The sequence below is a fragment of the Hemitrygon akajei genome, chromosome 12 (assembly GCF_048418815.1).
Source record: "Hemitrygon akajei chromosome 12, sHemAka1.3, whole genome shotgun sequence".
Lineage (NCBI taxonomy): Eukaryota > Metazoa > Chordata > Chondrichthyes > Myliobatiformes > Dasyatidae > Hemitrygon > Hemitrygon akajei.
In genome coordinates, this window is record NC_133135.1 from 2,858,897 (window position 1) to 2,883,626 (window position 24,730).

At 46.7% G+C, this 24,730-nt stretch overlaps 1 protein-coding gene across 2 annotated transcripts in view; it reads left to right on the forward strand.

Annotated features, from left to right (window-relative positions):
* rnpc3 (RNA-binding region (RNP1, RRM) containing 3) overlaps positions 1-24,730 on the forward strand; it is a 73,396-nt gene that overhangs the window by 8,260 nt on the left and 40,406 nt on the right. For both annotated transcript variants that reach the window (XM_073062473.1, XM_073062472.1), the window contains exons 4-7: positions 388-506; positions 16,710-16,799; positions 23,360-23,471; positions 24,375-24,443. In XM_073062473.1, the coding sequence (XP_072918574.1) occupies positions 388-506; positions 16,710-16,799; positions 23,360-23,471; positions 24,375-24,443 (390 nt within the window). The remainder of the gene's footprint in view (positions 1-387; positions 507-16,709; positions 16,800-23,359; positions 23,472-24,374; positions 24,444-24,730) is intronic.

Here is a 24,730-nt window from a genome sequence, read left to right on the forward strand (position 1 = left end):
GGTCTTGTACAATGCAATGGATTGTTGGCCTCACAATCTATCTGGTTAAGATCTTGCACTTTCTCTGTAGCTTTTTCCCTTTATTCTGCCCTGTTATTAATATAGAACGTTACAGCACAATACAGGCCCTTTGGCCTACAATGTGCTGCTAACCTTTTAACCTGCTCTTATGATGAATCTAACCCTTTCCTCCTGCATCACCCTCCATTTTTGTTTCATCCATGTGCCTTTCTTTTATATGCTCCCTTTGTTTTACTTTCTTCTACTTCAGTGAACTGAGATCTGTACGAGAAGTATGCAAGGCAAGTTTTTCACTTTGTGTTGGCTCATGTGACAATAGCACACCAACAGCAGACCTACTGTTCTAACATGTGACGTCTTTTGCAGGCCCTGTCCAGGCTGCACCAGCTGAACTGCTTGGGCCACTCTCTGGTGGTAGAGTTCGCCAAGGGGCAAGAGCACACTGAGGCTCCGGAGCAGGAGACGTTCTCTGACAGAGGCAAACCGTACGTCACCTCCTTCTCTACCGTGAGTGGTACAGCATGGAAATAGATCCATTGGCCCATCTCGTCCGTGCTGAGTCCCATTGAACTACATCCAAACAATAGCCTTCCAGACCTCACCCATCCATGTACCTATCTAAATTTCTCAAACTTAGCCTGCATCCATCACTTCCAGCAGCAGCTCATTCCATGCTCACACGACCCTCTGAGAAAAGAAGTTCCCCCTCATGTTCCACTTAAACTTTTCACCTTTCACCCTTAACCCATGATCTCTAGTTGAAGTTCCACCCAATCTCAGTGGAAAATGCCTGCATATATCCCTCATAACTTCAGGTATACCTGAATCGAATCTCTCCTCAATCTTTTACATTCGAGGGAATAAAGTCCCAACCTATTCAACCATTCCCTATGACATATAAATTTTCTCTGTACCCTCTCAATCTTATTGATATCTTTCCTTTAGCTAGGTGACCAGAACTGCATGCAGTTCTTCAAATTTGGCCTCACCAAAGTCTTATACAACATCAACATACCACTCCACCTCCTGTACTCAATACCCTGATTTACAAAGGCCAACGTGATAAAAGCTCTCTTTCGATCTGTGGGTGGGAAGACTGGGATTTTGTGGCTGGCCCTCAGATTTGGACTATCCTGTCCAGGTAACAAAGCCGACTGTGGGGGTGTTGGCTCAACGGCCCTCTCGAATGGGTTGTGTCTAAGCTCCTCGTGTTTCCATACCCACGGCTGATTCCTGACACTCCACAAAGGGGAATGGCGAGCTGTGGGTGGGTGGTGCCCGGAGGGGTATTACTGAGCAAGTGCTGTACTCTCGGCGGGGTTGAGATCCTGATTGGAGAGCGGTGCCAATTCTCTCCTCCCTTTCAGCTTTCCTCCCACATTCCAAAGACGTACGGGTTAGAATTAATGAGGTGTGGTCATACTATGTTGATGCCTGAAGTGTGGTAACATTTGAGACATTCCCCAGCACATCCTCAGGCTGTGTTGGTCATTGCCACAAACAATGTACTTCACTGTATGTTTCAATATGACAAATGTATCTAAACGTTATAGACTAAGGCCTTATCTCAAACAATAATGAGGTGGCGTACAGGGAAGAAGTTATCACCCTGACACAGTGGTGTCAAGAAAACAACCTCTTCCTCAATGTTGCAAAAACAAAGGAACTGGTTGTGAATTATAGGAAGAATGGAAACAGGCTAACCCCTATTGACATTAATGGATCTTGGGTTGAGAGGGTTTAAGTTCCTCAGCATCTATATCACCAAGAACCTCATGTGGTCTGTACACACCAGCTGTGTGTGGTGGAAAAAGGCACAACAGCACCTCTTTCACCTCAGACGGTTGAGAAAGTTTGGTATGGGCCCCCAAATCCTAAGAACTTTTTACAGGGGCATAATTGAGAGCATCCTGACTATTACATTGACTGTTCTATTTATTATAGATTATTATAAAGTACTATGATTGCACATTTAGATGGAGACATAACATAAAGATTTTTACTCCATGTACGTGAAGGATGTAAGAAATAAGTCAATTCAGTTCTTTTATATATTCATTGGCCTCAGATCTGAATTGACAGTGTTGCAGAATATCCACAGGGGGGCAGTAAAGTGTCATTTTTAAAAGAGCTTTTCTAGCGTTATAAAGTTATTGTTCTACAGCAGGGAAACAGGCCTTTGGTCCATCTAGTCTGTACCAAGCTATTACTGTGCTTAGTTCAATCAATCTGCACCCAGTCCATAGCCCTCCCGCTAATGTACCTGTCCAAATTTCTTTTCAATGTTGAAATTGAACCAACATTCACCGCTTCCACAGGCAGCTCATTCCACACTCTCACCATCCTGGGTGAAGAAGTTCCCACTCATGTTCCCTTAAACATTTCTCCTTTCACTCTTAATCTCTCACCTCTAGTTCTAGTCTCACCCAATCTCAGTAGAAAATGCCTGCTTGAATTTACCCTATCTGTGTATGTGGCCTCTGTCGGTCGTGGTCGACCATGGGTCCTGCGCCTCTGGTAGTCACTGGTTTGTCGAGCAGCGTCGACTGTGGCTATTGAGGCCGATCTTGGAACGGTAGGCTCTGCCACAGTTGCTGCGCGTGTAGGGCGTTGTGGAATTGTTGTCCGCTGTGCTCTCCGTTTAGCTCTCCACTCCTCAAACTGACTCAGGATCACTCTTTCACCTTGCTCTAGGTGTTGTTGAAGAGTACCTTGCCATTTGTTGTGGTCATCTGCTGTATCCTCCCAGCACTCTGTGTTGATTTTTAAGGCTTTCATGTCACGCATGCAGAGGTACTTGAAGCGAAGCTGGGGTCTACCAACGTTCCTCTTGCCTGTTGCCAGTTCTCCGTAGAGGATGTTCTTTGGCAGTCTACCATCCTTCATATGATGGACGTGGCCCAGCCAGCGCAGTCTGCGTTGTCTTAAAAGTGTGAACGTTGTGGGAAGTCCAGCGCGGGAGAGGACCTCAGAGTTTGGGACTTTGTCTCTCCAGGTGATGCCGAGGATGCGGCGAAGGCTGCGCAGGTGAAAACTATTGAGTTTCCTCTCCTGTTTAGAGTAGATGGTCCACGTCTCACTACCATACAGGAGGGTGCTGGTAACACATGCATTGTACAAGGCAGTCTTGGTCTTTGTAGGGAGTTTTGGATTCTCCCAGACCCACGAGGAGAGTCGAGCAAGGATCAATGTTGCTTTACTGATACGCCTATTGATTTCAGCATTGAGGGAGAGAGTGTCGCTAATGGTCGACCCCAAGTATGTGAACTCGTGGACCACTTCTAGATCGTAATTGTCGATGGTAATGACTGGTGTCTCCACCACGTTCTGGGCAAGGACATTTGTTTTCTTTAGGCTGATGGTAAGCCCGAAGTCCTTGCATGCCTTAGAGAAGCGGTCCATGAGAGTTTATAGTTGCTGTTTGGTGTGCGAGGTTATAGCAGTGTCATCGGCAATTAGCATGTCATGTATTAAGATCTTTCATACCTTTGTTCTTGCTCTCAGGCGCACAGGGTTGAACAGCCACCCATCAGACCTGGTGTGCACGTAGATGCCTTCTGTCAACGTCCCGAACACGTGCTTCAATAGCAGAGAGAAGATGATGCTGAATAATGTTGGGGCCAACATGCATTCTTGTTTGACTCCACTAAGAATAGCGAAGGGTTCTGGTGAGCTGTCATCGTACTGAGCAGTAGCCCTCATGTCGTCATGGAATTCGGAGTTTCAGGGGACAGTCGATCTTGAGGAGAATCTGAAAGAGCCCATCCTTGCTGACAAGGTCGAATGCCTTGGTCAAGTTGATGAAAGCGACATAGAACGGTTTCTGTTGTTCCCTGCACTTCTCCTGGAGTTGACAGTGAGAAAATCATGTTGACAGTTGACCTCCTTGCACAAAAACCACCTTGGGGCTCCGGGTAGACCCGTTCTGCCAGAGTTTATAGACGTGCCAGAGCTACATGAGCAAAGATTTTGCCGACAGTACTCAAGAGGGAGATACCCCTGTAGTTGTTGCAGTCAGTCCTATCATCCTTGTTCTTGTATAAAGTGACAATTTTGGAGTCACGCATATCCTGTGGTACTGCCTATTCCTTCCAGCACTGACGAAGGACCCCGTGTAAAGGTTGGAGGAGTGAGCTCTTGCAGTGTTTGATCAGGTTTGGAGGAATCCCATCATTGCCAGGAGCTTTCCCTGGGGCCAGACTGTCAATTGCCTTGATGAGGTCCTCAATGGTTGGTACGGAGTCAAGTTCATCCATGACTGGTAGACAATCGATGACATCAATGGCTGAGCTAATAATGTTTTCCCTCGAGTAGAGCTCAGAGCAGTGTTTTACCCAGCGTTCCATCTGCTTGCTTTTATCAGTGATTATTTCACCACTGGATGACTTCAGGGGTGCTGTCTTGCTCTGTGATGGGCTAAGGGCCTTCTTGATACCATCATACATCGATCTGATGTTGCCTGTCACAGCTGCTGTCTGAATGTCCTCACTGAGCTGGAGCCAGTACTCATTTGTGCGCTTCCTTGCAGTCTGTTGCATTTTGCTTCTAGCAGCTCGAAGTGCCTGGAGTGTTTGGTCAGATGGTGAACGCTTGTACTCTGTGAGAGCTGCACGCTTGGCTTCGATGACAGGAGTCATGAGGTTGGACTTTGCCTCAAACCAGTCACTGCTCTTTGTGGTCTTTCTTCCACAGATAGAGAGTGTTGATTTGTGGATGATGTCGCGAAGATATGACCATTGTTCTGTTGCAGTATCTCCTTATGAGGAGGTAGTCATGGCACCCTGTACTGACTTGGCAAACTGGGCAACCTTTTCTGACTGTTTCATCTCTGTTGTGTTGATGCGAGGTTTTCCAGTTTGTTTGAAGTGGTGGATTTTCTTTGGACACAGTTTGATCTTGCAGCATACTAAAGCATGATCCGTATCGCAGTCTGCACTGTGGTATGAGTGGGTGATTAGTACAGAGTTGATGAAAGAGCGCCTGGTGATGATCCGTATTGCAGTCTGCACTGTGGTATGAGCGGGTGATTAGTACAGAGTTGATGAAGGAGCACCTGGTGATGATCCGTATCACAGTCTGCACTGTGGTGTGAGTGGGTGATTAGTACAGAGTTGATGAAGGAGCACCTGGTGATGATCCGTATCACAGTCTGCACTGTGGTATGAGCGGGTGATTAGTACAGAGTTGATGAAAGAGTGCCTGGTGATGATCCGTATCGCAGTCTGCACTGTGGTATGAGCGGGTGATTAGTACAGAGTTGATGAAAGAGTGCCTGGTGATGATCCGTATCGCAGTCTGCACTGTGGTATGAGCGGGTGATTAGTACAGAGTTGATGAAGGAGCACCTGGTGATGATCCGTATCACAGTCTGCACTGTGGTATGAGCGGGTGATTAGTACAGAGTTGATGAAAGAGTGCCTGGTGATGATCCGTATCGCAGTCTGCACTGTGGTATGAGCGGTGATTAGTACAGAGTTGATGACAGAGCGCCTGGTGATGATCCGTATCACAGTCTGCACTGTGGTATGAGCGGGTGATTAGTACAGAGTTGATGAAAGAGCGCCTGGTGATGATCCGTATCGCAGTCTGCACTGTGGTATGAGCGTGTGATTAGTACAGAGTTGATGAAGGAGCGCCTGGCGATGATCCGTATTGCAGTCTGCACTGTGGTATGAGCGGGTGATTAGTACAGAGTTGATGAAAGAGCGCCTGGTGATGATCCGTATCGCAGTCTGCACTGTGGTATGAGCGTGTGATTAGTACAGAGTTGATGAAAGAGCGCCTGGCGATGATCCGTATTGCAGTCTGCACTGTGGTATGAGCGGGTGATTAGTACAGAGTTGATGAAAGAGCGCCTGGTGATGATCCGTATCGCAGTCTGCACTGTGGTATGAGTGTGTGATTAGTACAGAGTTGATGAAAGAGCGCCTGGTGATGATCCGTATCACAGTCTGCACTGTGGTATGAACGGGTGATTAGTACAGAGTTGATGAAAGAACGCCTGGTGATGATCCGTATCACAGTCTGCACTGTGGTATGAGTGGGTGATTAGTACAGAGTTGATGAAAGAGCGCCTGGTGATGATCCGTATCGCAGTCTGCACTGTGGTATGAGTGGGTGATTAGTACAGAGTTGATGAAAGAGCGCCTGGTGATGATCCGTATCGCAGTCTGCACTGTGGTATGAGCGGGTGATTAGTACAGAGTTGATGAAAGAGCACCTGGTGATGATCCGTATCGCAGTCTGCACTGTGGTGTGAGAGGGTGATTAGTACAGAGTTGATGAAAGAGCACCTGGTGATGATCCGTATCACAGTCTGCACTGTGGTATGAGCGTGTGATTAGTACAGAGTTGATGAAGGAGCGCCTGGTGATGATCCGTATCGCAGTCTGCACTGTGGTATGAGCGGGTAATTAGTACAGAGTTGATGAAAGAGCGCCTGGTGATGATCCGTATCACAGTCTGCACTGTGGTAGGAGTGGGTGATTAGTACAGAGTTGATGAAAGAGCGCCTGGTGATGATCCGTATCGCAGTCTGCACTGTGGTATGAGTGGGTGATTAGTACAGAGTTAATGAAAGAGCACCTGGTGATGATCATGTCTAGTTGGTGCCAGTGTTTAGACTGTGGATATCACCATGAGACCTTGTACTGCGACTTCATCTGAAAGTAGGAGTTAGTTATACACAGGCCGTGATAGGAGCAGAACTCCAAGAGACGTTGTCCATTGTCATTTATTTTGCCAATTCCAAAGTGGCCAAGACAAGACAGCCAGGAATCATTATCGGCTCCCACTCTGGCGTTGAAGTCACCAAGGAGAACGAGGTGCTCATCACTGGGAGTATTCCTGACAACAGCTTCTAATTTGTCGTACAACATGTCTTGCCTCAGAGGTGGAGTTCAAGGTAGGGGCATACACACTGACGAGAGATATGGGCCATGACTGGTGTGTAGGCAGAGAGTCATAAGTCGTTCTGATCCATTTTCTGGTGGCTCCACCATTTGCAACAAGGAGTTCCTAACAGCAAAACCCACTCCATGCTCACGGGGCTCATCTTGATTCTTTCCCTGCAAGAAAAATGTGTAGTTCCTTTCCTTCAGTGTACCTGAATCAGCCAAAGGTGTTTCTTGTAGGGCATCTATATCTTGAGCCTTAGTAGCTCATTGTTAATGACCGCTGTTTTTCGTGCATCTTCAATATCCTTGAGGTTTTGGTCAAGTCCAGTCATCATTGTGCAGACATTCCAGCATCCCAACTTGAGGGGAGTTGTTTTCTTTCTTGTCTGGTGCAGTAGTTAGTCAGCTCTTCATGGAATAATCCATTGTCCCCATGCACCCAGTGAGGAAGCCTGACTGTGGCAGGACAGCACCTTATTGGCTGGGGGCTGCCCAGCTTGAGGCAGGTGGTAGCTGTCCAGTGAAACGCAATGGTCTTTCCCACCATCGGAAGCAACCCCTGGCGCCATGCTCTACGCCAATCAAGCATTATGACTTATAACCAGTAACTGCTGTTTCCCATGTTTGTCCGGCACTATAAAGCGAAGCTGGAGTGGCCTCTCCAGGGTGCGAGCCAGGGCAGAGTTGATATGGAGATCTGTCTGTTGCCCATGCAGTGGAACCTCCTCTCCATGCTGATGACAGGTCCAAAGGAACGACGGAAGTCGATACAGTTTGGTGCCAGCAGCATCGCAGGAGTTGCCGTGCCGGTGCTGGGTACAGCAGTCAGCCACCTTCGGGACTCTGACTCTGGATTTTTCTTCGGGGTTTACTCCCAAAGCCTTTCCCGTGAGCGGGTATAGCAGCAAGGTAGCGGAGGTTTGTAATTGGAGTTTCCCTCTCCTAGATGAGCTACCATCCGTGGTTAATGAGCCCCATTTGCCCAGAGCAACTGGTTTTAAGGTGCCAGGGACCCACCTTTGCCCCTTCTGTCAGTGAGAACAGCTCCGCCAGACATAAGAACTATGCCACATGTGAAGGCCAGGAGCTGGACTTGGTTGTCAGAGGCTGTTTGAGCCACACCCTATCTATATCCCTCATAATTGTGTATATCTGTAACAAACCCCCCCCCCCCCCCCCATTCTCCTATACTCTACGAAATAAAGTCCTAACCTTGTCAACCTTTCCCTATAACTCATGTTCCCAAATACCCAACAAAACCTATACACCTGGCAAAGGGAATCAGTAGAGTTTATCGGCATCTGCACAAGTCCATGTGTGACCAGGTGCAATGAAAATATTTCTTGCAATGGCATTGAGCATCAAATATACTGGTAGAAACATGAATTATATACAATTTTTACAATTATAACAAAATAACAGTCCATTTTAGTTGATGGTTTTGCTGAACTGTAGTGATTAGGTTTATACAGTATGGTTCAGGAACCAAATGGTTGAAGGGAAGTAGCTGTTCATGAACCTGCTGGTGTGGGCCTTCCTGATGGTTGCTGTCAAAAGATGGCCTGGCCTGGATGGTGGGGCTCTTTAAGGATTGATTAGCCTTCTGCCATATTTTGGGCAGAGTCCACTGCTCTCTGCAGCCGATAAAGCCATGAGAAATGGAAACAGGAGGGTATCACTGGGACTCTCAAGTCTGCTCCAATGTTCACTGCAATCCTGGCTGCTCCAAATTTCCTCAAGTCCACTTTCCTGCCCATTTTTGTTTCCTGACTGAATGAACTTCCCTCTCCCAGCTGCAAATAGATGCAAGGATTCAGCCTCAATAGCTCTCTGGGGGTTAGTATCCTGGAGGCTGACAGTAGTTGAAGACAATTAATTCTTTCCAAAGTTAGCCTTAAATGGAAGCCCCTGATTCTGAAACTGTGCCCCCTTCCCCAGTCCTCGACTCCCTGCGAGGAGACTCATCCCCTCATCATTTAATTTTATTTAGCATAGTAACAGGCCCTTCTGGCCCAGTGAGCCCAATTACACAATGTGACCAATTCACCTACTAACCCATGTGGGAGGAAACGGACAACAAACTTCCTGCAGGCAGGGATGGGATTGAACCCAGGTCACTGGTGCTGTAATGGAGGTTGTCTGTCATATCGAACAATGACTGGAGGCAAATGCAAGAGAGTTTTTAAAGTGGAAAAGCCATTGCGCAGTGCAGTTCCACTGTCTTGACCTCAGAAGTCCAGGTCCAGTGATACAAGTAGTCGTCACAACTAGAATCATCTTTAGTAACAGAGAATACTTCTGTGCCTCGTCATGCCCTTTGCTCTCCTCAAAGTGTTGCAGAACCGTCACCCTGGCTGTTGGATCTCACTGTGGATCTCGTCCACCCGGTACGCCAAAGCTGACTTCACACGCTGGGACTGGCATGTCTGTTGGCTACCTTTACCTGGTTTAGCCCACCTTTCGAAGCGATATACTGGAGTGTGGTCGCTGTCACATGCAAACAGCTACTTGGTTCTGAAAGAATATCATGCTAACGGCTACAATACCATGCCACCCCATCAATCCTGTCGATCCCAGCAACATTCCTCTTTTAGCCACAGTTGTTCATTGTCCTTTCCAAGGCATCACTGCCAAGTTCAGTGACTGATCACCAGCCTCGGAAAAGCTGCCACATTGATTTGCCACCTCTGCCCACACACAGCTGCCAGTGCTTCACTTCAAATGTTACTTGCTCATTTTCATGGAGCACTGAGCAGTACAGCACAGGAACAGGCCCTTTGGCCCATCAACTCCATTCCGACAGTCAAGAGGGAGCAGGAACAAGACCCAGGAACAGGCCCTTTGGCCCAACAACTCCATTCCAGCAGTCAAGAGGGAGCAGGAACAAGACACAGGAACAGGCCCTTTGGCCCATCAACTCCATACCCTTATCATCTATGTACCTAATGTACCTATCCAAGCTTCACTTAAACATTGAAATTGAGCTTGCATGCACCACAATTGCTGGCAGCTCATTCCACACTCTCATGACCTTCTGAGTGTAGGCATTTCACAAGGTCCCACGTGGGAGGTTGGTCAAGAAGGGTCAGTCGCTCAGCATTCAAGATGTAGTAAATTGGATTAGGCATTGGCTGTGTGGGAGAGGCCAGAGAGTGGAAGTAGATGAATTGAATTAAATTGACTTTATTCACATTCAAGTGAAGTTAAAAATCTTTACGTTATGTCTCCATCCAAATGTGCAATCATAGTACTTTATAATAATCTATACTAAATAGAACAGTCAATGTAGTATAGAGTACACTCAAATCAGCGTGAGTTCTTCAGTCTGATGGTCTGGCACAAGAAGCTGTCCCAGAGCCTGTTGGTCCTGGCTTTTATGCTGTGGTACCGCTTCCCGGATGGTAGCAGCTGGAATAGATTGTGGTTGGGATGACTTGGGTCCCCAATGATCCTACAGACCCTTTTTAAACACCTGTCCTTGTAAATGTCCTGAATCATGGGAAGTTCACAACTACAGATGCGCTTGGCTGTCCGCACCACTCTCTGCAGAGTCCTGTGATTAAGTGAGGTACAGTTCCCATACCAGGCAGTGATGCAGCCAGTCAGGTTGCTCTCAATTGTGCCCCTGTAGAAAGCTTTTAGAATTTGGGGGCCCATACCAAACTTCATCAACCATCTTGAGGTGAAAGAGGCGCTGTTGTGCCTCTTCCACTACACAGCTGGTGTGTACGGACCATGTGAGGTCCTCAGTGATGTGGATGTCGAGTATAGGAATAGAATGAGGTGGAGGATAAATGTGTGGCTGAGGGATTGGAGCAGGGGGCAGGGATTCAGATTTCTGGATCATTGAGACCTCTTGGGGCAGGAGTGACCTGTACAAAAAGGACGAGTTGCACTTGAATCCCAAGGGGACCAATATCCTGGCGAGGAGGTTTGCTAAGGCTACTGGGGAGAGTTTAAATTAGAATCGTTGGGGGGGGGGGTGAGAACTGAACTGAAAAGACTGGTGAACTATTTGGTTCACAAATAGAGAAAGCTTGGAGACAATGTGTGAGGGAGGATAGCCAGGTGATAAAGAAGGGATACGCTCAGACCGATGGTTTGAGATGTGTCTATTTTAATGCAAGAAGTATTGTGAACAAAGCGGATGAGCTTAGAGTGTAGATCAGTACTTAGAACTATGATGTGGTGGCCATTACAGAGACTTGGATGGCTCAGGGGCAGGAATAGGTACTTCCAAGTGCCGGGTTTTAGATGTTTCAGAAAGGACAGGGAGGGAGGCAAAAGAGGTGGGGGCATGGCACTTTTGATCAGAGATAGTGTCACGGCTGTAGAAAAGGTGGACATCATGGAGGGATTGTCTACGGAGTCTCTGTGGGTGGAGGTTAGGAACAGGAAAGGGGTCATTAACTCTACTGGGCGTTTTTTACAGGCCGCCCATTAGTAACAGGGATATCGAGGAGCAGATAGGGAGACAGATTCTGGAAAAGTATAATAATAACAGAGTTGTCGTGGTGGGAGATTTTAACTTCCCAAATATCGATTGGCATCTCCCTAGAGCAAGGGTTTAGATGGGGTGGAATTTGTTAGGTGTGTTCAGGAAGGTTTCTTGACACAATTTGTAGATAAGCCTACAAGAGGAGAGACTGTACTTGATCTGGTATTGGGAAATGAACCTGGTCAGGTGTCAGATCTCTCAGTAGGAGAGCATTTTGGAGAGAGAGATCATAATTCTATCTCCTTTATAATAGCATTGGAGTCAGATAAGAACAGAAATGTGCTTAATTGGAGTAAGGGGAGTTATGAGGCTATCAGGCAGGAAGTTGGAAGTTTAAATTGGGAACAGATGTTCTCAGGGAAAGGTATGGAAGAAATGTGGCAAATGTTCAGGGGATATTTGTGTGGAGTTCTGCATAGGTACATTCCAATGAGGCAGGGAGGTTATGGTAGGGTACAGGAACCGTGGTGTACAAAGCCTGTAGTAAATCTAGTCAAGAAGAAAAGAAAAGCTTACAAAAGGTTCAGAGAGCTAGGTAATGTTAGAGATCTAGAAGATTATAAGGCTAACAGGAAGGAGCTTAAGAAGGAAATTAGGAGAGCCCAAAGGCCATGAGAAGGCCTTGGTGGACAGGATTAAGGAAAACCCCAAGGCATTCTACATGTATGTGAAGAGCAAGAGGATAAGACATGAAAGAATAGGACCTATCAAGTGTGACAGTGGGAAAGTGTGTATGGAACCGGAGAAAATAGCAGAGGTACTTAATGAATACTTTACTTCAGTATTCACTACGGAAAAGGATCTTGGTGATGACTTGAAAAGCTTGAGCATGTAGCTATTAAGAAAGAGGATATGCTGGAGCTTTTGGAAGGCATCAAGTTGGATAAGTCGCCAGGACTGGATGAGATAATAGACAATAGGTGCAGGAGTAGGCCATTCAATGTGATCATGGCTGATCATCCACAGTCAGTATCCCGTTCCTGCCTTCTCCCCATATCCCTTGACTCCGCTATCTTTAAGAACTCTATCTCAAGTCAAGTCACTTTTATTGTCATTTCGACCATAACTGCTGGTACGGTGCATAGTAAAAATGAGCCAAAGGTTTTCAGGACCATGGTGTTACATGACATAGTACAAAAACTAGACTGAACTACACAAAAAAAACACAGAGAAAGTTACACTAGGCTACAGACCTACACAGGACTGCGTAAAGTGCGCAAAAACAGTGCAGGCATTACAATAAATAATAAACAGGACAATAGGGCAGTAAGGTGTCAGTCCAGGCTCTGGGTATTGAGGAGTCTGATAGCTTGGGGGAAGAAACTGTTACATAGTCTGGTTGTGAGAGCCCGAATGCTTCAGAGCTTTTTCCCAGACAGCAGGAGAGAGAAGAGATTGTATGAGGGGTACATGGGGTCCTTCATAATGCTGTTTCCTTTGCGGATGCAGCGTGTAGTATAAATATCAGTGATGGCAGGAAGAGAGACCCTGATGATCTTCTCAGCTGACCTCACTATCCGCTGTAGGATCTTGCGATCCAAGATGGTGCAATTTCCAAACCAGGCAGTGATGCAGCTGCTCAAAATGCTCTCAATACAACCCTTGTAGAATGTGATGAGGATGGGGGGTGGGAGATGGACTTGCCTCAACCTTGGTAGAAAGTATCTAACTTTCTTGAAAGCATCCAGAGAATTGGCCTCCACTGCCTTCTGAGGCAGAGCATTCCACAGATCCACAACTCTCAGGGTGAAAAAGTTTTTACTGAACTCCGTTCTAAATGGCCTACCCCTTATTCTTAAACTGTGGCCTCTGGTTCTGGATTTCCCCAACATCGGGAGCATGTTTCCTGCCTCTAGCGTCTTCAATCCCTTAATAATCTTATATGTTTCAATCAGATCCCCTCTCATCCTTCTAAATTCCAATGTATACAAGCCCAGTCGCTCCAACCTTTCAACATATGACAATCCCGCCATCCCAGCAATTAACCTCGTGAACCTACGCTGCTCTCCCTCAATAGCAAGAATGTCCTTCCTCAAATTTGGAGACCAGAACTGAACACAATATCTCCTGGTCTCACCAGGGCCCTGTACAACTGCGGAAGGACCTCTTTGCTCCTATACTCAACTCCCGTTGTTATGAAGGCCAACATGCCATTAGCTTTCTTCACTGCCTGCTGTACCTGCATGCTTACTTTCAGTGGCTGATGTACAAGAACACCTAGATCTCATTGTACTTCCCCTTTTCCTAACTTGACACCATTCAGATAGTAATCTGCCTTCCTGTTCTTGCCACCAAAGTGGATAACCTCACATTTATCTACATTAAACTGCATCTGCCATGCATCTACCCACTCACCCAACCTGTCCAAGTCACCCTGCATTCTCCTAACATCCTCCTCATATTTCACACTGCCACCCAGCTTTGTGCTATCTGCAAATTTGCTAATGTTACTTTTAATCCTTTCATCTATATCATTAATGTATATTGTAAACAGCTGTGGTCCCAGCACCGAGCCTTGCGGCACCCCACTAGTCACTGCCTGCCATTTCTAAAAAGGACCCGTTAATGCCTACTCTTTGTTTCCTGTCTGCAAACCAATTTTCTATCCGTGTTAGTACCCTACCCCCCAATACCATGTGCTCTAATTTTGCCCACTAATCTCCTATGTGGGATATTATCAAAAGCTTTCTGAAAGTCCAGATACACTACATCCACTGGCTCTCCCTTGTCCATTTTCATAGTTACATCCTCAAAAAATTCCAGAAGATTAGTCAAGCATGATTTTCCCTTCGTAAATCCATGCTGACTCGGACCGATCCTGTTACTGCTATCCAAATGTGCCGCTATCTCATCTTTTATAATTGACTCCAGCATCTTCCCCACCACTGATGTCAGGCTAACTGGTCTATAATTCTCTGTTTTCTTTCTCCCTCCGTTCCTAAAAAGTGGGATAACATTAGCTACTCTGCAATCCTCAGGAACTGATCCTGAGTCTATAGAAGGTTGGAAAATGATTACCAATGCGTCCATGATTTCTAGAGCCACCTCCTTAAGTACCCTGGGATGCAGACCATCAGGCCCTGGGGATTTATCAGCCTTCAGTCCCATCAGTCTACCCAACGTCATTTTCTGCCTAATGTGAATGGCAGATGTTCCTCGCCTCCCACAGTAGCCTGGGGTATGAGATTGCTGAGTCTCTGGCGATGATCTTTGCATCATCAATGGGGACTGGAGAGGTTCCGGAGGATTGGCGGGTTGTGGATGTTGTTCCCTTATTCAAGAAAGGGAGTAGAGAAAGCCCAGGAAATTATAGACCAGTGAGTCTTACTTCAGTGGTTGGTAAGTTTTTGGAGAAGATCCTGAGAGGGAGGACTTATGAACATTTGGAGAGGTATAATATGATTAGGAATAGTATAATAGTCACAGGTTGATAGGGTTGTAAAGAAAGCTTATGGGACAGTGGCCTTTATAAATCTGTGTATTGAGTACAGGAGATGGGATGTTATGTTGAAGTTGCATAAGACGGTGAGGCCTAATTTGGTGTATTGTCTGCAGTTCTGATCACCTACCTACTGAAAAACTGTGAACAAGGTTGAAAGAGTACAGAGAAAATTTACAAGGATGTTGTTCAGACCGGATGACCTGAGTAATAAGGAAAGATTGAATAGGTTAGGATATAGAAACATGGAAAACCTACAGCACAATACAGGCCCTTCGGCCCACAAAGCTGTGCCGAAATGTCCCAACCTAGGCTTCACCCATAGCCCTCTATTTTTCTAAGCTCCATGTAGCCATCCAGGAGTCTCTTAAAAGATTCTATTGTTGCCAACTCCACCACCGCCGTCAGCAGCCCATCTCACGCACTCATCACTCTGTGTTTAAAAAAAAAACTTGCCCCTGACATCTCCTCTGTACCTGCTTCCAAGCACCTTAAACCTGTGCCCTCTCGTGCTAGCCATTTCACCCCTGAGGAAAAAGCCTCTAGCTATCCACAAGATCAATGCCTCTCATCATCTTGTACACCTCTATCAGGTCACCTCTCATCCTCCGTCGCTCCAAAGAGAAAAGGCCGAATCACTCAACCTATTCTCATAAGGCATGCTCCCTAATCCAGACAACATCCTTGTAAATCTCCTCTGCACCCTTTCTATGGTTTCCACATCCTTCCTGTAGTGAGGTGACCAGAACTGAGCACAGTACCCCAAGTGGGGTCTGAATGGGGTCCTATTTAGCTGCAACATTACCTCTTGGCTCTTAAACTCAATCCTTCGATTGATGAAGGCCAATGTATGAGTCAACCTGCATAGCAGCTTTGAGTGTCTTATGGATTCGGACCCCAAGATCCCTCTGATCCTCCACACTGCCAAGAGTCTTACCATTAATGCTATATTCTGCCATATTTGACCTACCAAAATGAGCCACCTCACACTTAACTGGGTTGAACTCTATCTGCCACTTCTCAGCCCAGTTTTGCATCCTATCAATGCCCCGTTGTAACCTCTGACAGCCCTCCACACTATCCACAACACCCCCAACCCTTGTGTTATTCCTTGGAACGTAGAAGATTGAGAGGAGATTTGATAGAGGTATACAAAATTATGAGGGGTATAAAGAGTGTAAATGCGAACAGGCTTTGTCCACTGAGTTTGGATGGGGCTACTACCAGAGGTCATGGGTTAAGGGTGAAAAGTTTAAGGGGAACTTCACTCAGAGGGTCGTGAGAGTGTGGAACGAGCTGTGAGCACTAGTGGTGTATGAAAGCTCAATTTCAATATTTAAGAGAAGTTTGGATAGGTGCATAGATGATAGAGGTATGAAGGGCCATGGTCCTAGTACAGATAGATGAGAATAGGCAATTTAAATAGCTTGGCACAGACTAGATGGGCTGAAGGGCCTATTTCTGTGCTGTACTTTTCTATGATCCTCTGACTATGACTACCTTCATGGTGGAGGGATAGGCGCCTGAAGACACGCACACAATACTTTAGGAACGGTTTCCTCCTGTACGCTATCAGATATGTGAAGTCCATGAACACTACCTCACGACTTTGCTCTCTTTTTGCACAACTTTTTAAAATATTTTCACTATATTTTATGTATTGTCCTGTACTGCTGTCACAAAACAACAAATTTCACAGTATACGTCAGTGATGATAAATCTGATTCTGACTCAGACTGTGACGGAAATCGGGATCAAACTGGAGTCGCTGAGGCTGTCAGGCAATTGGCCATTGTTACATTGGTTTGAAGAGATTTACAGGTATTTTTTTCTCACCTTCTGTTTTTATTTGCAGGATAGATAAAACTTCATGCGACAAAAATGAAACAGAGGTTCCGAAGCCAAAGGCAGCAGTTATAGAATGTGGGATTGCCCCAAGCCTAGGGTGAGTCACTGATCTCGTGAAAATGCCAGAGCACCGGGATGCTGGGCTCCCTGCTGAGTGTTGCTCAGCCTGTCAGCTGGGTTTAAATGAGGTTGGTGCTCACACCCTCAGCCGAGCTCTAAACCACCCCATTCCCTCAGCCAAGCTCTGAACCACCCCACTCCCTTAGCCCTCTAAACCACCCCATTCCCTCAGCCCTCTAAACCACCCCATTCCCTCAGCCCTCTAAACCACCCCATTCCCTCAGCCGAGCTCTAAACCACTCCATTCCCTCAGCCGAGCTCTGAACCACCCCACTCCCTCAGCCGAGCTCTGAACCACCCCACTCCCTCAGCCGAGCTCTGAACCACCCCATTCCCTCAGCCGAGCTCTGAACCACCCCACTCCCTCAGCCGAGCTCTAAACCACCCCACCCCCTCAGCCCTCTAAACCACCCCATTCCCTCAGCCAAACTCTAAACCACCCCACTCCCTCAGCCAAACTCTGAACCACTCCACTCCCTCAGCCGAGCTCTGAACCACCCCATTCCCTCAGCCGAGCTCTAAACCACCCCATTCCCTCAGCCGAGCTCTGTACCACCCCACTCCCTCAGCCGAGCTCTGAACCACCCCACTCCCTCAGCCGAGCTCTGAACCACCCCACCCCCTCAGCCCTCTAAACCACCCCATTCCCTCAGCCAAACTCTAAACCACCCCACTCCCTCAGCCAAACTCTAAACCACTCCACTCCCTCAGCCGAGCTCTGAACTACCCCATTCCCTCAGCCAAACTCTAAACCACTCCATTCCCTCAGCCGAGCTCTGAACCACCCCATTCCCTCAGCCGCTCTAAACCACCCCATTCCCTCAGCCGCTCTAAACCACCCCATTCCCTCAGCCCTCTAAACCACCCCATTCCCTCAGCCCTCTAAACCACCCCATTCCCTCAGCCCTCTAAACCACCCCATTCCCTCAGCCCTCTAAACCACCCCATTCCCTCAGCCCTCTAAACCACCCCATTCCCTCAGCCCTCTAAACCAACCCATTCCCTCAGCCGAGCTCTGAACCACCCCACCCCCTCAGCCGAGTTCTAAACCACCCCACCCCCTCAGCCGAGTTCTAAACCACCCCAATCCCTCAGCCCTCTAAACCACCCCATTCCCTCAGCCCTCTAAACCACCCCATTCCCTCAGCCCTCTAAACCACCCCATTCCCTCAGCCGAGCTCTGAACCACCCCACCCCCTCAGCCGAGTTCTAAACCACCCCACCCCCTCAGCCGAGCTCTGAACAACCCCACTCCCTCAGCCCTCTAAACCACCCCACCCTCTCAGCTGAGCTCTAAACCACCCCACCCCCTCAGCCGAGCTCTACACCACCCCACCCCCTCAGCCGAGCTCTACACCACCCCACCCCCTCAGCCGAGCTCTAAACCACCCCACCCCCTCAGCCGAGCTCTGAACCACCTCACCCCCTCAGCCGAGCTCTGAACCACCCCACTCCCTCAGCCCTCTAAACCACCCCATTCCCTCAGCCCTCTAAACCACCCCACTCCCTCAGCCCTCTAAACCACCCCACTCCCTCAGCCGAGCTCTAAACCACCCCACTCCCTCAGCCGAGCTCTAAACCACCCCACTCCCTCAGCCCTCTAAACCACCCCACTCCCTCAGCCGAGCTCTAAACCACCCCACTCACTCAGCCCTCTAAACCACCCCACTCCCTCAGCCGAACTCTAAACCACCCCACTCACTCAGCCCTCTAAACCACCCCACTCACTCAGCCCTCTAAACCACCCCACTCCCTCAGCCCTCTAAACCACCCCACCCCCTCAGCCCTCTAAACCACCCCACCTCCTCAGCCGAACTGTCAGCATATCCTTGTGTGTTCGTTGTTAAGTCTAGTGTGATAACTCTTTAAAGCCTTGGGATGTTAGATTCAGTGAATGTCTCTGCACAGCACGTCATTAATGGTGGTACAGCATAATCTCCATTATAATTCACAGTAACATAGCAGCTAGCGTAAGTCTTTTACCTCACAAGTGATTTGCATATGGTGTTCATTTCTGGCCAGTCTCTGTAAGGAGTTTCTACGTTCTCTCTGTGACTGTGTGGGTTTCTCTGAGTACTTCAGTTTCCTCCCACAGTCCAAAGCCTGATTGGTTAGGATAAGCAAATTGATAACTTGTTATTTTGGCACTGGAAGGATGGCAACACTTTCGAACTGCCCTCATCACATCGTTGACACAAATGACATACGTTACCATATACAGGCAGTCCCTGAATTACAAACAAGTTCAGTTCCTGAGTTCGTCTTTAAGTCGGATTTGTACACAAGTCGGAACAGGTACATCCGGTATTATTTAGCATCAGTTAGTCAAATGTTTGTCTTGGTATATAGTATATATTTTACCTTTCTATGCATATAAAACACTTCAGAAACATATGTATTTCAGTAATTAAACCACTGCACTGCTTAGTAATAATTGTAGCTTTCGTTGGGGAAGACCTTTCACATGCTCCATTATTCTCACTTTATCCTTTAAAATTGTTCCGATCGTTGACCGACTGTAGCCTAACGCTTTTCCAATGACAATGGTGTTTCACCTCTTTCCGATCGCTTTATTATTTCCACTTTATTTTCAATTCTGATCATTTTCCGTCAACGGAACAGAAGCACTGCAGATTCAGCAGCAGCCGCGGGCAGCAGGTCTTGAGCTCCCCTGGGTCCTAACGTCCACCTGCACTGAGATAGTTTAAATGGGACAAGTGGGGGTGGTGCTGACTGGTACAGAGGGGTCAGGGTGAATCTTGCTAAGAAAAATTTAAGCCAAGTACAAAGTTACACACTCAACACAGTGTTAAAGGCAATGTGATCCAACTTAAAATGGCGGATGGCATTTTCCTTCCTCGAGTCGACGAATTTTTAATGTAATAGGCTTTATGGCAGGCCGTTCGTAAGTGCGAGTTGTTCGTAAGTTGGACGTTTGTAACTTGGAGACTATCTGTATATGAGACAAATAAAGCTGATCTTTATTTTTAACTGGGTACAGATGTTAAAGTAGGAATTGTGATGCAAGATGGCACTGAGCTGCAACGCTCAAATTTAGTTGCTTTTAAACTGTTTAAAATTTTATTTGTATTTTAGTATCATAGGGATGGTTTTGCAACAGAGATGGGAGTTGAGGATGAGGTTAGGGTTTTAGGAACAAGGATGTGGGGGAATTAGGGGTCAGGCCAGAATGTCTGCTCTGCGTTCAAAGACTAGTGACGTGGACCTGGGGCAACTGGTTGGAAGTCAGACCAGCAGAGTGAGTAATGCCCGCTTTCCCTAAGTTCAGCCATGGCCTGCAGATTTCAGAGCCGGAGTTCCACGTGAGCAGGAAGAGTGAGTTCTTGTAACCCCATATTCATGAATCAGTGAGACTGGAGCTTGAGGCCTAGTCATCAGAGGTTCTGGATTTTGAGGCCTGATGTTCAGTGATCAGTGTGTCCTGGTTTTAATGCCAAGGATTATGGTTCAAGGTTAAATCGAATGTCTGAAAGTCTGTAGGCCGGAACAGAGTTTGTGAATCTCTGAGTGTGCTGGGGAGGAGAAGCTGTGTGTCTGGAGGCCTGAGTCTGTCTGCTGGAGACTGGAAGCCCATACTGGCATTAAAGGACTGTGCAGTATTGTGTCTAAGTCTTAGGCACATATTTTTTAAAAAAAAACTAAAGTGAAAATGCCAAAATGATGAAATATAAAGTTTCTAAATATCAAAAAAGTTGCTTTCAAGAGCAGTAAACAGTTAAAAAAAAAAACAAAATCAAATCAATATTTAGTGTGACTGCCCTTTGCCTTAAAAGCTGCATCAGTTCTCTGAGGTACACCATCATGTTGTTTTATAAGGAAATCGGCTGGTAGGTTGCATCTTGGAGAACTTGCCACGTTCCTCTGCAGACTTTGGCTGTCTGCTTGCTCTGTCTCTCCAGGTAATCCCAGGCAGCCTCTGTGATGTTGAGGTCAGAGCTCTAGAGAGCATAAGCAGAACTGCTTGTTCTCCTGTTTGCTGATGGTAGTTCTTTATGACCTCGGCTATTGTCCTGCTGCAGAATGAAGTCAAGACTGGTCAGACACCTCCCTGATGGTATTGTGTGATGGATGGAAATCCGCTTGTACTTTTCAGCATTGAGGATTCTATTAATTCTGACCAGGTCACACACTCTATTTGCAGAAATGCAGCCTCAAGCCTGCTGGGAACCTCCTCTGACCTTCAGTGTTGGCTGCAGACACTCATCTGCAGTGCTGTCTAGCTCTTCTAAAGACATATTGCTTGCTGTTTGAGCTAAAAATTTCACATTTTGACTCATCAGTCCAGAGCACTTGCTGCCATTGTTCAGCACCCTAGTCCTTGTATTTTTGTGCGTTCATGAGTCTCTTGGTTTTGTTTTCACTTTAGAGGAATGACTTGGCAGCAACTCTTCCATGAAGACCACTTCTGACAAGACTTGTCCAGACTGTAGAAGGGTGTATTTGTTTCTGTGAGTTCTGAGCTGATAGCAGTGCTGGATGACTTCTGATTTAAAAGGGACGTCAGTTTGATTATCTCTTGTGTGCTGCACTCAGTTTCTGTGGCCAGCCACTGCATTTCTGGTCCTCGTCCTTTGTGCTTTTTCAGGAGAGCATGGACAACACATCTTAAAACTTCTGTCTGCTGCAAAATTTCTCCTTGAGAGAGACCTTGCTGATGCAGGATGTGTCTTGTTACTCTGCTCACTCTTGCCCTTGTTACGTAACCTCGTAACCAGGTAACTTACCAGCAAAGATAGCGGGATCAGCTGAGTCGGATGCTACTATTTTCAAACGTTTTATTCAAAAAAGGGGCACAAACGTATGGTGAATACAAAACATTCAGATCATATACATCGTCAAAACTCAATCTAAAACACCTGTGTAATAATAATCAATCAGAAATAAGCTCTACAGTTGTCTAGGGGTAATACTGAGTCCAATTGAAATATAAAGAGTCACTCAGAAGTTTGCAGGCTTTTCCCTTTTGGGAACCGCTGGGGTTTTCATGTGGTAGAGAGAGAGAGATGGTTTAGAAAGGATAAACACTTGCCCGTTGTCTTTACAGAGCAAATCCTTGGAATCAGGGGAGCAGGATTCCCCGTTGTTATTTAAAAGCGGTCTTCCGTTGGTTCTAGCCACAGATTCAAAATTTGGAATCTAACGCACGTGGCTTCCTTCAAAATGGCTTCCCGCTCCCATGGGAATCGGTATCGTGCTTCCTTGGTGCGTCTGAGGGTTGTCCCCCCCTCAGACCCTCCTTTATACTTCTTCACGGGATCGCAGGTGTCAATCAGGTTGCAGGTGATGCGATCTCTCTCTCAACCAGCCCACTTTGCCCGAGGGCTTTTCACGTGGTCTCCATGAGACAATAGTCAATGTCGCCTTTATTCTGCTTCTCGGGAGAACGTGGTCTTCCGCACGTCTCTCTGTCTGGGGTCAGTTGACCCCCCCTTGACTAGGGCTCTTGCGATTCTCACAAAGGAGGGGGCCGAGGTCATAACACCATGGTGTAAGAATTGATGAATTGAAGGTTGGATTGTCACTTCTGCCACACCCTTTGGTTGTCTTTCACCCAGTTTAATTCTTTCTCCACCTGTTTCTGCTTCAGTTAATCAGTTTAGTTCACTCAACTCTGTCATTGATTAATAGCACCTGTGTTATTTTTGTGTATGCAAAAATTTATTTTTAACATAAAATTTTTTTGGAAAAATGAAATCTAAAATTTGTTTTTTTCTATTGACACCATATTCCAGAAGACACAAAATAAACATCTAAAACAAAGTTTATATAAAAACATCTCAGGCCTAAGACTTTTGCACAGTACTGTCTACGTGTGTGGGTGAGAAGGAGAAATGGGGATTCTTTTTGTTGCTTGTTGTGTACTGTTCTGGCAGCTCATCTAGGGGAAAGAAAACTCTGATCTCAAACCTCCACTGCCTTGCCTCTGCTCACTCACGGGGAGGCTTTGGGATTAAACCCCAAGGAAAGATCTGGAGTTTGAGTTGAGTTCAACGCTGACTGGAAACTCCTGCAACGCCACTGGTGCCAAACTGTATCAGTCTCTGCCGTTCCTTTGGATTCATCAGCTGCCTGGAGAAGGGAAGCCTGCTGTATTGTCAACAACTTGCTCCCCATATCATACTGCCCTGGCTTGCGTATCACGTAAATAACTAGGCGCAGCATCCATTGTCGATCCTGATCAACAGGTGGCCTCACTGTTGTTCTGCTGAACAGTGTAGCCATGCCGTGTTGGCACCGGAATGCATGGTGGTGCTTGCAAGCTGCCTCCAGAACATCCTTGGGTGTTGGTTGTTAATGCAAAAGGCACATTTCACCAAATAAGTGACGAATAAAGGTAACGTTTAACTGTTAGCACAGGTTAAAGTTGGATTGATAACAGATGAGACAAGATGAATTTACAGTGAGTCCCATTCACTGCTCTTTTGCCAATTGTCCTGTACAAATACAAGTGTCTGTCGGGAGTGTGTGATACCGATATTCTCAGCCTGACAGGCTTTGTCCCATTCCATGTTGCAGACTGACCTACCCTCTGAACCCATGTCTGAAGTACCTGTACCCACCACCAACCAGCGTCATCCTTGCTAACATCGCCAATGCCATGGCAAGCGTGCCCAAGTTCTACGTTCAGGTAACTTATTTTCAAACTCTCTCCAGCCCTTAACTGCACAGTGTCTCAGCAGTTTGATCAATATAAGATATAGAAATGTAGGAACAGAATTAGACCATTCGGCCTGTCAAATCTGCTCCAATCCATCATGCCTGGTTTATTAACCCTCTCAACCCCGTTCTCCTGCCTTATCCCCGTAACCTTTGATGCTCTGACTAATCGAGAACCTGTCAATGACTTGACCTTTTATTATTTGGTAGTTTCAACGTGATTTCCCCTCATTCTTCTAAGCTCCAGTGAGCACAGGCCTTGTACATTAACCCTTTAATTTCCAGGATCAGTCTTGTAAATTTCCTCGTACCCTTTCCAATGCCAGCACGTCTTTTCTTAGATAAGGGGCCCAAAGCTGCTCACAGTATTCCAAATATGGTCTGACCAATGCCTTATGAAGCCTCAGCATTACATCCTTGCTGTTATATTCTAGTCCTCTGAAATGAATGGCAACATTGCATTTACCTTTTTTTATCACTCTCTTCCCACCTGAGAGTGGCCCTAAGCTCAGGCAGTTCCATCGCGGGCACTAGCCTCCCCAGCATCGAAGACACCTTCAAATGGTGATGCCTCAAAAAAGGTGACATCCATCATCCAGGACCCCCCCCCCCCCCCAAATCACTTAGGATGTGCCCTCCTCTCATTGGCACCTCAGCGAGGAGATACCTAAAGACACATGCTTAACAGCTTCTTCCCTCTGCCATCAGTTTCTGAATGGTCAATGAACCAGTGAACACTACCTCATTAATTTATTTTTTATATATACAGTATATTTAACGTTACGCTGCCTGATGAGTTGGTTGTAAAATGCTTCAGGAAGTCACAAGGTGATCAAAGTGCTAAATGACTAATATGTTCCCTGTGTATTTACAGGTTCTGCACCTAATGAACAAGATGAATTTACCGTCTCCGTTTGGTCCCATCACTGCTCGTCCTCCAATGGTAATGAGACCTTACAACATTCAGGAGTTTCCCATTTGCCCTCACACCTCATGTACACTCTGCAGAGAGGGAGGAACTCAGAGTTGTGTTTACATGATGACACTCCCTCAGAGCAAGGAATGGGCTGTGCTGAGGATTGTTGGCCAAGGAAATGTGGGGTGAGAGCTGCTATATTGGGCTTTCGGATGGTCTCTGGGGGAGCAGCATGCTCTTCAGGCATCCACAGAAGAGAGATAAGAAACAGGAGCAGGAGTTAGCTGTCAACCTGCACTACTCATATCAAAGTC